Source organism: Pseudonaja textilis, chromosome 3 (assembly GCF_049901715.1).
Source record: "Pseudonaja textilis isolate UNSWEBS1 chromosome 3, rPseTex1.2, whole genome shotgun sequence".
Taxonomy (NCBI): domain Eukaryota; kingdom Metazoa; phylum Chordata; class Lepidosauria; order Squamata; family Elapidae; genus Pseudonaja; species Pseudonaja textilis.
In genome coordinates, this window is record NC_141992.1 from 16,957,175 (window position 1) to 16,972,950 (window position 15,776).

Below are 15,776 nucleotides of genomic sequence, written 5' to 3' on the forward strand. Positions count from 1 at the left end.
TTAACCGCACGTTTGAACTAAGTTAAAATAGGGCTGGTTTGTGATTCAGATGTCATGCAAACACAGCCATCTGAAGGCAGGCAATCAGGTCCTTCAACTCCCCTTGGAACTAGCCAGCAGTCCTTAGGATGTGACAGTTTTAACCCCAAGTATGAGAATTGTAACCCCAAATATTCATAGGCCTGACAGTCCCTTCCTCTTTCTGAATTGTTTACACAACATTCAACAGGTTTACTTCCTGTTAGAAATAAGTCTATTTTAGTGCTTCTCAGGAATAAAATTACTTTTTTCAAGACAGTTTTAAAAGCAAGAGGTTGCGAAGTTGAGAATGGTATTGGTGGTTTCACTGCCCATTTTCAAATGTTATTTTGCACTAAGCCAACTGTATAATTTAGCACCTTCTGTGAACTTAGCCATTGTGGTTTATAAAATGTGTTTATTGTTGAAATCTAATTGCATCTTACTAAACTATGTCCTAGTATATACTACTGAGCAAAATTTCATACCATACAAATATTTCTCAATGGATAGAAATGCCTTATTGCAGCCTATTCACCCATTTATGGTGCCTGAACAGCTTATCTATAAATGGAGATGATGATGGATATGTTTAATAGGTTTTTAATTATCCATACTGTTTTTCCTAGCATATCATTCATTTCAAGTCTTAGAAGAGATTAAATTCCAATTTGCAGTTTGTCCATTATGTATAGTTTAGTGATGAAATTTCACCTACAAACCAATCTTAGCTCAGAGAAGGCACGTGATTAACCAGAACTTCTTAGATGTATTTTGTAGTCATAATATGTGTTCCTTATTTGGGATTATGACGTAGAAACAGGAAATGGTTAATTCTGAGAAAACAAAGCCACACTGTTATAAGAATCAGTTTTAATAAGAGAACTGTAGGCTAGCAGATGTAAATCATCTAAAGAGTAACAAACATTAAAGTATAGTATAAAATTACATGTCAGGACTAGGCAATTATATCCAAGGAAATAAAGATTATTAAATGTTTTGTTAAAAACACAAAAACAAAAGACCAACTTTAAGTAGTAAAAATGGGCAGACTTGTACATTTAAGGAAAAAAAAAAGGTTTACAGGTTCTTTTTTTAAAAAAAAATATAAGACCACAACTTTAAAAAATTCCCTTAAGGTAGAGCTTGTTTCTTTCTTACAGGTGATTCAATTTCAAATGTTTTAAATAAATCATAATAAAAACAGACTTATCTGTAAAAGAAAATGGAATAAAATTTGAGCAAGCATTTCAGAACTGCTGTTTTAATCTGTGGTTGATCTTCGGTACCAAAATCGAGCTCTATAGTCATCACTGCAAGTCATGAATCCAGGATTTGTAGGTGAATGGACAATGCAGCGAACGATGCTATTATGCCCCAAGGAAAGAAGATTTCTTCGCTCCGCCGTTCGTGAATCCCAGCAGCAAAGGCTAATGGTCCTTTCATCGGGAAGGAGCACATAGTCTTCGGTGTGATTAAAAACAGCCTGTGTCCTATGAACCTGGCGTCCACTCAGGCCAGCTCCTGCAGGTTTAACAGCATATTGTATACAATTAATTATATTTCTAAGTATTAAAGCCTAACAATAAGAATGTCAAATCACCTAAAATAAACAACAACATATTCATTAGTAAGGTTAGCAAGCATGTTCACAGAAAAGAAAATTCTCAGTGTTTCCCGAAGTCCAGACTAGTTCATAGCAGGTGTATATGCTCCTCCAAATTCATAGTACTTAGAAAAAGGACTTCATTTCTCATATGACCATCACTGAATCCAGAAGCCAAACAGAATCAGGCCTGGATGGTACCTGATGGGAAGACTGTTCTAAATACTAAAGCTGTAGGCCAGACTGGGAGACTGACATAATAATCCAGAAAGCAATAGTAAGCCACTTATCTATTGCTGCCATGAAAACTACCTTGGCATATCCATGAAGGCATCAGCAGTCAAGCTCAATTTAATCTTTCAAACCTTCTCCTGAGTGTAAAAGGATGCAAATTTCCTGTATTATAAACATTTTATCACAAACAATGGAGAACAGCTATAATTCCAAGTCAGCTGTTATTCCAAGACTGGAATGAAACAAGGCCGTTGGAGGTATAGTTTAACTCCCCAAAGAAGATAATACAAAAGGAACATCATACTGACTTAGCTTTTGAAAAATAGCCAGAATTTGGCTTTTGTTTTTAACTGATTAAGGAAATTGGTATTGTTAAGGGAAGATTATATGCTACTTTTCATCTATATCTGATTTTGTTTTAAAAAGAAAAAACTGGATTGCTTTCTGTGCAAAAAACCCCCCTGTGAAATCCATGAATATATATGAGATGGGAAAGAGAACAATATATATTTCCCAAATGTTCAATTTTGTAAGGCATATACCAAAATATTAGCACCTATTTATAGACTATGGTGCTGTAATTTTTCCCCCGTAGGATTCTTAATTTAATAGTTTAATATATAAGTATTCAAAAACATTTCTAGTTTATATCAGTAAAACAATGAACTAACATGTAATTTTATCATTCAATTTTAATTCATGTTTAATTAAATAAGGCTTAGTTCATTGAATTAGACCTAAAAGAAAGGATTAGACTTAAATGAACTAATTACAAAAAATGGAGAGACAACACACAACATATAGTTTTGTTTACTCAGTGGTCGACTTCATTACAATAGAGTATGGCATCAGTCCTTAAATTTCTATTAACAACTTTCAATATTCCAGAGAACTAAAAGAGCCAAAATATGCTTCTTTGAATTTAAACACTACCAATGTTACATATATGAGTCATTTATCAGATGGCTTTATAAGTCTAAATAAAAATAATCACTATATAAGGAACCTATAGATTTTTAGACTATAATACATTAGATACATTATGTTCTAATTACTAATGCATACAAAGGAATTTTCTGGGGTGGGGAGTAGTGGTTTCCACTCAATTCATGACAGTGTATACTGGGATGGCCTTAAGCCCAGTTTAGCCTTAGTGAGAGTGGGTTTAGAATGGGGTAGGGTCGTGTTTCTTATGCATCTTCTGTTAGGCAGCTGGCTTGTCTGGATCTATGGCAAATAGAGCATGTATAATAAAGGAAGTTCTTCAGTTTTATTTGTTAAAAGAAGTATAGCAACACCCAACAATTCAGCATGTCAACTCTTTGCTGCACCCTGCTGGCTTGATATATTATAAACTGAAATTTGAAATGGTAAGATAATCTCAAAAGATGGATCTGTTTAAATGACGTCTGATTATTCTTTCAGGAGTTTTACATTTTTAAAAAATATTTCACAATGAAGGTGAAGGGAAAAAAAGCATTGAGCAGAGCAATGCCAAGCTTACATTTTGTATTGCATTTAATGACAAACTATGAAAAAGCAACCTCGTTTTAATATCAAGTATTATTTGAAGCATATGTGTTAATGCATGAACCTATCCAGGATTTTTTCTTAAAAATATTTGCCCTCGAAGGAAATAGTAATTCAGAAATACAAAGTACACTCCTGGAAGGTTTGCAAATTTTCCCAATCTCCTAATTAATTTATGGTTTACTTCAGGGGTGTCAAACTGGATTTCGAGGGCCAGATCAGCATTGTAGTTCTCCTCTGCAGGCCAGTGGCAGGGGTGGGGCGGATGCTTCCTGCAGCATCCTGCTGGCCGAAAACAGGCTGTGTTGCCCATTTTTGGGCCGTTTTCCAGCCTGTTTTCCGGCTGGCAGAGTGCTGCAGAAAGCCATGGAGGGTGAAAATGAGGCACCGGGGTGTGCGCACATGGCCCATTTTAGCCACCCGAGGCATCGTGGGCCGTCCCTTGATATTTCCAGGCTGGCCCCATGGGCCAGATTTAAGCACCCTGAGGCCTGGATCCAGCCCGTGGGCCTTGAGTTTGACACCCCTGGTTTACTTAATAAATTATTGTACTTATGTATATATAATAGCATTAACTCATACAATTCTAGAACAGGAAAAAATGTTTGAAGTCATTTATAAAATACTTTCTGGACTAGATTGTTCAGTTACTTAGAATAAACAAAGAAAATTTCACTGCACTACTGAATTTTTTTTCTGATGTAAAACAAAATGCTCCAGATTCACGAAGTAATTTAATTTTACACATATTGGGCAAGTGAAAAATTGTGATTACCAAACAAGGCTTGTATTGTGCATTGCTAAAATCCAGGTATGTCCACACAACTACTTACAGGATTCATGACAAAAGTCAAACCAGAGAAAATCAGATTATATTGTTCAGAAATGTTTTCACCCACCTGTATATTTGACTAGTGTCCTTCCTGTTGATATCTCCCACAGTTTAGCCACAGAATCCTTTCCACTTGAAAGTATGTACTTGGAGTTCTTAGAGAAAATGGCAGAACAGACTTCAGCACCATCATGCGCCTTCTCAAAAGTGGTGATACAACGATTTGAAACTCCATCCCACAATTTGATGCATCCATCTTTGCTGCCTGTTACATACATGTTAGCACTTGCATTGTAATTAACTGAGCATATAGCATCTGTATGTTGATCTTGGGGATTGCAGGATACAAAGCACTGGAAAGTATTTACATCATAGAGCCGCAGGGTAGGATGCTGTGTCCCAACAAGTATGAAATCCCCAGAAGGATGGAAAGATATAGAGCGCAGCATTTCTGCTTCCTGTTTAATTGGAAATTCAAAAATTAACATTAGAGTGCGCTATCCTACAACCGTAATATATCTAAATATCAAACCATTATGCTAATAGATATATCTATTTTAAAATGAATTCATATCTAGAGGAGGACACTGCTATCTGAAGAAGTCAAACATAATATAAGACAGAATACAAGTACGCATTTGATAGAGATTTGGGGGGAAAAAGGAGGGGGGAGAGAATCTTATTTTTCTCTTTAAAAATACATGATTATTATTTTTTAAAAAAATCTTTTTTAAGGTTTCAAACAAAAGGATACTGATTATAGAAAACAGACATTTTCCCACCAAGCAGCTTGGATGGTAATGATAAGCTTTCAGTAGAAAAAAAGTTTGAGAGAAAAACATTAACATAGTCTTTGCCAATTATCTCACTGTTTTCTTTCATTAATTTTCAATGTTCCAAGTATTAAAATAAATTACAGTTTAGAACTTGTTATCATGCTTGACCCAACATTTAAGAACTAAAAAAAACTGTCTGGAAAGCTGCATCATTAAGCATGATTTATGTCCTTCTACCTAAAAATTATATGCAGTATCACCAGCAAGACAAATCTTTTTTAAGTTTCTTATGATGATATTTCTTAGAAATGTATGATTAGAGAACCTGACCTGAATATATTTGAAAGCTCTCTTGGCAGATGGTTTTGAGTAGTCAAACAATTTAAGAGTGTAGTCTCTTGATCCAGATGCAAGGATTTGTTCAGTTGGATGAAAAGCTAAACAGGTGACCTCATCTACATGATCGTAAAGAGTCCTAATAACTGGATGGTTCTCCATGTTCTGCTGAGCTGTTTCATTCATCATAACCTGTAAAAATTAAAAGTACAGCATTTAAATGTATGAAATAAAATATCTGTAAACACACAAGTTATTTGTTTTGCAAGAGTTTAAAAAACAACAGCAACATAGTGGATCAGCACTTTTTCACAGAGCCTAACAATTATTTAAAGTAAGCTGTTACAAACCTGTTATAGGAAAAGAAATTGAAACATACGTTTAAACTCTCACATGGCAGATTGTAAAATCTTGGCAGCCCACCTACTACCATGTGCAAATGGTTTATATGCTAAATAATACAAAATACGATTATTTCACACATTCAGAAATGCACTTTGTCTAAAATGCATTTCAATAAAACATATGGGGTTTATTTTCCTTAAGAAATTATTTTTGGGGAGATTTTCTCTGTTATTCCCAGAGCATAAGCTATAATATTTATCAAATTAATCTTGACACATCCATTCAGCTTTTTTGACAGTGTTATTCAGGCATTTTATTATTGCTTTCTTCCAGGGTATCTTTCAATTTTCCAGTCAAGTCAACAGTCCTGGAATTCCCAGATCTAAATACCATTATGGCCAATTCTGCCTAGATTCTGAAATCAGCCAAAAGCTATTAGATGCTACCATTTGGGTAAGTTCAGAGCATATTTTAAGTAATTTCAAAACAAGCTTTGTAAATCAAAATTCTCCATTTTGGAGAATCCAAATGGAGAATCCAATCCAATTCTGACAAAGAATTTTTGGTGATAAACAAAACTGGATGGCAATAAGGTGAAAGGAACAAGGGAATGGATAAAAAATAAGACTCTGTTTATACATTACCAAAAGGATTAAAATTCAGAAAGCGAACAGAGGTGAGCTCCTTCCTACCCACCCCCAGCAAAAGTGACACTCTAAACAAAGACAATCCACACAATCCATTCACAATTATGTGTACCTCCTGCTATAGTTTTTATATAAACTTATAGACTTTTTCACTGAATTCTAAGGAAAATATGTATTTTTAAATTAAATAACTGGAGCCTGAATTCTGAAAAACAGTCTCTCCATGTAGAATTCACTTTCTCTTTATGAGAACAGCAGATGATCAAATAAGAGATGAAGCAACAATATGGATTGATACTATTTCAATATTTACCTCAATGGGCATAGCACTTTTTGCTAACATTCTTTCGGTATCAAGTATTTTTATCGATGCATCAGCGGATCCTGTAGCAATTAACTGTCCATCTCTGCTGTACGTAGCTACACGACATGGTCCTTTGTGAGATGTGACATAACATGTCTCATATTCAGATGCTTCTGGGGACATAGTCTGTACATCTGCATCAAACTCCAAGTCAATTCCTGTTCCAGGAGCTACTGTATCAGAGCGTCCAATTGCATACTGAACTGCACTATCGTCATTTTCCATTCCTGGAGGAGAGAACACACCAAACCTTTTTTTTAAAAAAATATAAATAGAAGCTGACTCAATAATGTACCACATATGGCTGTACAAGAAGCAAATGCAGTTTTAGGCTGCATCAAAATAACTGTAGATTACAAATTACAGAAAGTTTATAAAATACATAGTAAGTATAAAGTTAATGCATAGAATTTTAATGTCTATAGACAAGCTGATTACAGAATGCTTATCAAATAAAAAGGATTTGCCTCCCAGCATTGATTTGATTCAAACATAAAGCTAAGTCTTGCTTTAGAATATACCAGCACAATGTGCTTTGTGTGCTCTTTCCTTCCCACAAGTCAATTACTTTCTTCTCTTTATTGTACAAATCACGGCATGTCATTCATTTCCACGCAAATCAACATTTTAAACCAATAAAAGAGGAAGTCTGGGAATGTGCCAAACTGTAGGAAAAAGGAAAGTACCTTTATAGTGATATCAATGTATAGTTTTGAACACTACAGCTAGACAGCTCGACCGGCAACCATTTAAAGTCAGAAGGCTATTAACACCTCAGAAAATGCTCTAAAAGTCAATTAGAATTACACCATTACTGGACAATTGACTGGAATGTTGCTCAACTTTATTTTAGAAGGCAGAACCAAAGATTTGCTTCAGTCCGGTGCCCTGGGTGTCTGACAGTGCCAATCTTTTGCTTAAATTAATGGTGGGCTTTAGGATTCCTGGCTGCTTTGAGTTTTAACTTTTTGCATTGCTTTTGTTTTGTCTATTTTATTGTAAGCTGCCCAGAATCACGTGAGATGGTGGATTAGTCAGTCAATCAATCAAATAAGCAAGCTAGCTGTTCAGATTCATATGAATGCAGAGTGTATATATAGAACCATTGGGAAGTATCTTAAGCAGCTGCATCTTTTTCTGACACCTACAAGTGAATTACATTTTGCTCTTTGGCTCCAAATCTCTGCATAGCCATGACGTTTAATTAATGGTATGTGGGAGAGGCCATATTAAAACAATGGCTTTCAGTGTGGAAGTAACTATAACCAAATTTAGGATCACATAAAATGATATTACTGTAACTTTTTTGTTTACTGATGTTTCAACTTACCTAGTTTAATAAGATGCAACAGTTGTTCAGAGGGTGCACAGACAGACTGTGGCTTCACTTCATTTATCAGACCATTAGCAATATTGATATATCCATCATATAACAGCTGACTAATAATAAGCCTGTAAAGTTGTTGTCGGTCTTTAAGGCTTACTTTTGGTCTATACATTGTGAACAAGGGTTGCCTTCCAGGTGTCTAGAGCAAAAATAAAATTATTTACATGTGTGACAAAATGAAAAAAAAAAAAAGACCCACCATGTATCTAATTTTCTGTTTTTCAGGAAAAAAATATCTCCAAACAGAATGATAAAGTACATATAAAAACACTTTTATATGAACAAGTATAAAATATATGAGTAATGATAGAACATTACAAAGGAAAAGGAAATATTGATTTTTCTAATCAGAGAGGAGTTAAGACTGCAACCACAAAACTCTCCTCCCTTTTTTACACATTAGGTACTGAAGACAAGACAGATTTCTATTAATGATTCAAGCAGGGGAACTTACCTAGTGTAGAAAATGCAGTAGGCCTTTAGGCAACCTTACCTACAAGCTATTTGCACTCAAGTCTAATAATAAACTGATATTTATTTTTTTAAATTGGACACAGTGGCAGGAAAAAGATGCTTGGATATAAGAATTATATTAATAAGAACTCTTTAAAAAGAATTTACATAGTTAAAACTATCTCCCAGCACCTACTTTAGAGTATTTAGAAACCTCGTTGACAATTAAATAAAGGAAAGAGAAGGAATTATTTGTAAAACATACCATTAATGTCCCAAAGATACCTTTTTTTTTCCCAAGAGGCAGCTGAACTTTCTAGTTTTTCTTCGAATATGTTTTGCTTTTCATACAGAAACTTCTTCCACTCTGACTGGATGGTGGGGAATGGAAGGATTTTTACTCTTTGCAGGCAACTGGAGGTTTGCATTCTTTTAGCGGGTCGTTAAGGTCACATTGTTTATCTATCACCTGAGTGGTGCAAACTGGTATGCAGCCTTCTTGGGTCTGTTGAAAGGACGGTATTGTAGATTGAAGATAGATAAGCTCATTTCCCTCCCCCTCTGTTGGGAGGGCTGTTCAATTTTGACTTAGATGGCCTCTTTAATCCCTCTTTCAAACCAGGAATCCTCTCTGTGCAAATATGGACTTTGTTGTCTTCAAAAGCCCACTTCCTGTGTCTTTTAAATGCAGATAGATTGCTGAATCTAGTCCTGATGTGTTTGTTCTCCATGTTGTGCCATGCATTTCTGAAGTGATTGTTTCATTTCTCCAGTGTACAGATCTGCACATGGCTCACTGCATTGTATTTCATATATACACACACACACACACCACGTTGCTTAGCTTCTGTCTGGGTGTTTTATCCTTGGGGTGGACAAGCTTCTGTCTTAGTGTATTCTTGGGTTTGAAGTGTGCACAGTCCAGGAAGGCTTGACTATTTTCCTTAACATCTTCCAGTGGGGATTTGATATATCTGTACAAAGAGTTGATATGTTTGTACCAAGATACATCAAACTGACATGGGAAGATGTTAAGGAAAATAGTCTAGCCTTCCTGGACTGTGCAGTACACATTAAGAAGCCTTAACAATGAAGTTTACAGAAAACCCACTAACACAGATCAATATTTACATTTTGATACCCACCACCCACTGGAGCACAAAATGGGAGTCGTCAGTACCTTACATCACCAAGCTGAAGGCCTGCCTACCAGCAAAGGTGGGAAAAAAAAAGAATGTAAACACATCAAGGAAGCACATGCACATTTCAAACCCAAGAATACATTAAAGCAGAAGCTTGTCCATCCCAAGGATAAAAACACCCAGACAGAAACTGAGCAACGTGTTATATGCAGTAAAATGCAATGAGCCATGTGCAAGTCTGTACATTGGGGAAATGAAAAAAACACTTCATAAATGCTTTGGACAACATGGAGAACAAACACATCAGGACTAGATTCAGCAGTCCATCTGCATTTAAAAGACATAGGCTACTCTTTTGAAGACAACAAAGTCCATATTTTGGACAGTTGGCTTGAAAGCTGGGTTAAAAAGGCCATGAACAGCCCTCTCTCAACAGAGGGGGAAGGATAAGACACTATTTATCTTCAATCTACAACAGTCTTTTCAACAGTTCCAAGGACATCAATTTGCACTACTCAGGTGACTCTGAGAACACAGATAAACCTCCAAGTAACCTTAATGATCCGCTAAAAGAATGCAAATGTCCAGTTATCTGCAGAGAATAAATCCTTCCATTTCTCACCATCCAGTCAGAGCTGGAGAAGTTTCTAGGATGAGAAGAAAAATGTCTTCAAAGAAAAACCAGGAAGTCCAATTGCCTCTTGAAAAAAAAAAAGCACCTTTGGGACAACCATGACCTGGATGACCGAGAATCTCCATAAACATATAACATTAATGTAAGAGCAGAAAGTAGATACTACATATTGTCTAAAAACAAGGCAATATATTTGCTTAAGTCCTTGTTCCAAGATGTAATACTAGTCACTTCTCAAAATGGATTCTAACAATTGAACTAAAGAACCATAGCAGCTATATGGAAAGTTCAGAGATGGAATGTCTTAGTTTATGGCTTGCTAGGCTAAACCAAGGGTCTTCAAACTTGGCAAGTTTAAGACTTGTGGACTTCAACTCCCAGAATTCCTGAGCTAACATGACTAGAGGAGGAATTCTGGGAGTTGTAAGTCCACAAGTCTAAAAGCTGTCAAGCTTGAAGACCCCTGGGCTAAACTATATTACTGACTTTGTGGTTTGGTTACTGTATTATTATAATATGCTAAATTTGGTTGGCTTTTGGAGTGTTAGTATGCTATGATAATCCAGACAGTGGATTGTTGTTAATTTCTCATTCAGTGTGCTGTGTGAACAGTCAACAGGGTTGAGTCTATAATTGATATTTAATAAACTATGGGGTTAGCCTATTGTGCAAATACATTTTATGTCAGCACTCAAACAATGTTAACTTTTGTTGTGCAATTTTTGCCAAAGAAAGGAGCACAATGTAGAGGAAAAATTGCCAAACTTTATTCAACAATCGATCACTGGGTGCCTGATTTGCAAGAAAGAGGGACACTGAACAATAGAATGACAGAGATTCTTATACATTTTGGGATTCAAAGGTGAAAAATCCATGAGATTTTATTAATGTTTTTGAGGGAGTGAGATCCAACAGCTGATAGGGGAAAAGTTTTTCTACTGTAAAACAAGTGTCACACCTCTGTGACAAATGGAATTTTGAGAGAGTCAGGTGCTCATGCTTAATTATGAGATTATTATGATTATTGATGAACCTTTCTTGAAAAATGAAAACTTCTTTTCAAATGCAAGTGAGGGAAACAAAAATAGCAGAGATAAAGAGTTTGTAACAGGAGAGGCAGAGGGGGGACAGAAAGAAAAAAAGGTGGCAGGGAAAGCCTGAAAAGCTTGTAACTTTATTATTTTTCTGTCACACCTTCTACAACCTGCAAAAACAGCCACTATCATTACTTAATAATTTAGCGTATTTTGTAACTCTGAGGAATTCCATTATTTCAGAAAATTAAGATTAGAACTAGAGAAGTTTGGTGTGCTGAGTTAAGTGCCTGAATATTAGTTACACATATCCACACAGCAAAGGCTGCACACAGTTCTCATGAACTGTACAGGTAGTCTTTGATTTACGATCACAAATGAGCCCAACAGTTTGGTTGTTAAGTCAGGCTTTTGTTAAGTGAGTTTTGCCCCATTTTATGACCTTTTTTGCCACAGTTGTTAAGCAAATGGCTGCTGTTGATAAATTAGTAACATGATTGTTGAAGTGAATCTGGCTTCCCCACCGATTAAGTTGTAGTGGTGCAGGGGTTAGAATGCCGCATTAATGGCTAATCCTGCTGACTCCTGCTGATAGCCAGCAGTTCGATTCTCACCAGTTCAACGTTGATTCATCCTTCTGAGGCCGTTAAAAGGAGGACCCAGATTGTTGGGGGAAATAAGCTGACTCTGTAAACAGTATATAAGCCTAAGGACTATTGCTATTTTGCTTGTCAGAAGATTGCAAAAGGTGTTCACGTGACTTTAGGACACAGCAACCACCATAAGTACTAGTCAGTTGCCAAGCATCTGAGTTTTGATCCCATGATCACGAGGATATTACAAAGGTCGTAAGTTTAAAAAAACACACAGGATCATGTCATATTATTTGGCGCCGTTGTAACTTTGAACGGTCGCTGAACCAACTATTGCAAATGGAGGACTACCTGTATAGCCTAGTCTATACAACTGCATAGTAATTAAATCCTGGCCTAGATAAGTAATATACTGCAAGGATGGATGGAGTTCACTTTAGGCAGGATCGGAGATCTTTCGATCAAAATCTTTTTTCGTCTTTTAGGATCTGCCCTTATCGCAGCAACCAAACTATTCCACTCCTTCTGGTCCCATCGCGCTCCACCTTCCTTCAGAGCGACGGCCTTAATAGCCACGGGGATAGGACAAGAGGCTTATCCGTCGTAGGAGAGGCACCACCTTCTCCCGCCTTCCATGTGCGAGAAAACGAATGGCTGACGCGGGAACTATCGGATCCGACACTTACGAGCCCGTCCTTCGTCCGCGATCGATCTCCGCTCAGAACGGCTGCCGGGGGCCCCACGGCGTCAAGGGGCGACTGGGCGGGCAGGTGAAGCGGAGCGGGCGGCGGCGGCGGAGGCAGAGGGGGCGGCGGTTGCGGCGGCTGTAGCAGCAGTCTGGCCCGAGGACCGCTCCGTCGAACAGGCTGCTGCATCGAAGCCCCGCACATCGATTGAAGCCGCAGCTGGAAAGGAGGCAAAAGCAATCAATCCCCCAGCAAGGGCCAGAGATCGCCGTACGTAAAATACGCAACGTGCCGATTCTTGAAATAAAAAGAGCCCAGCAGAACTTGGATTTTCTTTGCTGAAATCGAGCCCGGCATCCCAGAAGGCAAGGGAGCAAAACAGGAGGGCTTCCTTGTGGCCTTTCGAAAACGATACCCTAACCCTTTGCTCTGGCTTTTTTTTTTAAAGAGCAACTAAGCCCGTGAGAAATGTTTTAACTGGCAGAAACTTAACGTTTCTGCATCGCTTCCTTGTGCCTGGAAAAATTCTTTAAATTTCTGTTCGAGTGACAAGATTTGACCAAAAAACAAAACAGCAACAACAACAACAAAAATCCCCTAGCAATCCTGTTAAATATCGAGGAGCAGCATCCAAAAGAAGGTGAAAAATGTTGGATCCAGGATTTTTACCTGGATTGAATTCAGTCTGCACAATATAAACACAAGTTAAAAATTTTAGGCACCACTGAGTCCAAACTGTCAAGGTTTGAGGTGGATTTCATATGAAAAAAATAATGGTGTGTACTTGGACAACCTGTTCCCTAGTAAAAGGTTACGTCAAACAATTATTTCCTTTTTAGTCCAAGATTTTTAATTCAGGATATAAGCTTGAAATCTATCATAATACAATAAAATTTGACATGCACTGTTGTATATTTTGCTCAGGGAGTTTGTATGCCAAAAACCAGAGTCATGTTGCTTGAACAGGGCAGCTACATAAATTATATAAATATCATTGTAAAGGTCTTTAAGCCAACAATATGTATGGTATACACGGGAGGTTTTATTTCCAGCAGGAATGCTGGAAATTGTCTGTCCAATACATCTGATAGGCACCAGCTTTGGACTTACTGTACTTTATGAAATACTATGATTCTGTGTAATATTTATAATGTACAATGAAAAGTAAAGGGTGAGGAATAAATTCCATCCTCTTAAATAAGGCACTAATCCAATCAGTTTAATCTGAATTTGAGAGAAAAATGAAAACTTAAGTCTAGCGGTGAATCCTCAATTCTCTACCTATTTAAATGTAGATAAATTCAAGCAAGTCACTCCAGAGGTTTGCAGTCTTGGAAAATTTCAGGGATGTGCATGGATTAGGCTTTATATTCATTATACCGCTTCTGTTAAACAGCATACTTTTCACTATAATTTGCTGAAAAAGAGAAGATCCTATTAGAAACATGACTTGCTGAAAGCTTTTCAGAGGTTATCTGTAGAATAACAGTAAGGGAATATATAAGCCTTTGGTTTGACCATTGACCTACTCTGTGGTGGCCCCCTTTTTATGCAACATCATTCCCCCTAACATATTGTTGGCCCCCACCCTGTTGGTTTTACGAAAAGTGCTAAAAAAAAACCCATGGTTTTTCAGCAGACCTGGGGACCAAGAATGGAGACGAAGTGAATCAAGTGGCTGATTTCTGTTGTTGCTCCCATGGGAATGGGAAGTTTTTATTTTTAAATGGGCATTTATTATATGGTGGATTTTTAGAATTGTGTACGCTTCCTGGAGCTGCCTGTGTGTGAACTGGGTAGCTATATAAATTTGTTTTAGAAATAAATCTAGCAGGCTTTTTCTTACATTCAATCTTCAGTATCTTATTCGATATTTAGGGTGTTTACACATCAGCATGCCCCATTACACTAATCCAAAAGAACAATGCTACTTACATCGGCTTCAAGAAATGGTAATCTCATTGGCCGCAGTTCACCAGTGGGTGAGCCCATGCCAGTCATATTCCATGGAAGCTGCCGCCTGTCACATGGCGGAGTGATACGACGACTTGACATTCTTTCTGAGAGAATAATATATCACACAATGTTCACACTTCTGAAATTTGTCCCTTACTGTCCTCATAAATGAACACATCAATCTACACTTTCAATATGTTGCCATTACAGAGCATAAGGACTGGAGAATCTTTTTTGTTTTTGTTAAGTTTATGGGTACTTCTTTTAAAAATTGTTTTAGAGTATAGTGAAAAACTGCTAACTTGATATGATAAAACAATGGCAATATTCACTGTACTGGAGGCACTTATTTTGGAAAATCCAACATAGTTCAATTTTTCCCCTCTCTTTTTGCTTTCAGAGGGAAGGTTCCTTGGTAGCAAAGTGTCTCTTGCTTGTCTCAGAAATTATACAATTTCACTGTGTGTTAATATTCAAATAAACAGGAAAAATACTTCATGCATACCCTTCTTATTCCTTAACTTGTAAGGCTGGCCTTAACACTGGTGACAAAGCATAAAATTGCAGTCTTTAAGCCCACCGGCTCTTTGTATTGTTCCTGTTGAGGCATATAGAGGAAAAACACATAGGATTATAAAATGCAGAACAATCACAAGCATCTTTTTTAAAAAAAAATTGCAGCGTGTTATAAAGTGTCACACTGCACCCTTCTACCTTTATTCTTGCTGCATTTTGGGGAGATCACACAGTGAGCACAAAAGTCCTCTGACAATTGCAAAACTGGTGACAAATTCCAAAACGGACCTTCAGCAACGCTCATGCGTTGATCTCATCCATCCATGGCTTGTTTGGCTCTCCTTGTGCTCAAAGGCAGCCCATATTTTTTATTAAGTAGTAAAAAATAACGCAAACCTGCTGCTTTTCTGTCTATAATTAAAGGTCTGCACCAGACTAATGATATCGATCCATTATACACACCCAAACTGTCCTAATCATGGCTGTGTCAATGGCTGATATGTAACCCGCAGCAGCTCTCAAGAGTATCCACTCATGTAAAGGAACTGCCTCATTCAAACTTTGCGGCAGGGGCTTTCGTCTAAAAGTGTGTCCGAGAGCGGGCAGGTAAGCAGCCTTCAGCCCTCTTCAGCCACGGCTTGACTGCAGCTGCAGAGGCGCCGCCGTCAGAAGCCGCCTGCCGTTGCT

At 37.3% G+C, this 15,776-nt stretch overlaps 1 protein-coding gene across 1 annotated transcript; it reads right to left on the reverse strand.

Moving 5' to 3' along the window:
• Nucleotides 1-879: 879 nt before the first annotated feature.
• On the reverse strand, nucleotides 880-15,667 carry CSTF1 (cleavage stimulation factor subunit 1). The gene is made up of 8 exons (XM_026697466.2): nucleotides 15,552-15,667; nucleotides 14,553-14,677; nucleotides 12,618-12,836; nucleotides 8,019-8,214; nucleotides 6,638-6,915; nucleotides 5,327-5,524; nucleotides 4,288-4,678; nucleotides 880-1,542 (listed from the first exon to the last, which is right to left on the reverse strand). The coding sequence occupies exons 2-8, from the start codon at nucleotides 14,670-14,672 to the stop codon at nucleotides 1,283-1,285; spliced, it is 1,662 nt and encodes a 553-aa protein (XP_026553251.2). The 5' UTR covers nucleotides 14,673-14,677; nucleotides 15,552-15,667; the 3' UTR covers nucleotides 880-1,282.
• Nucleotides 15,668-15,776: the final 109 nt, after the last annotated feature.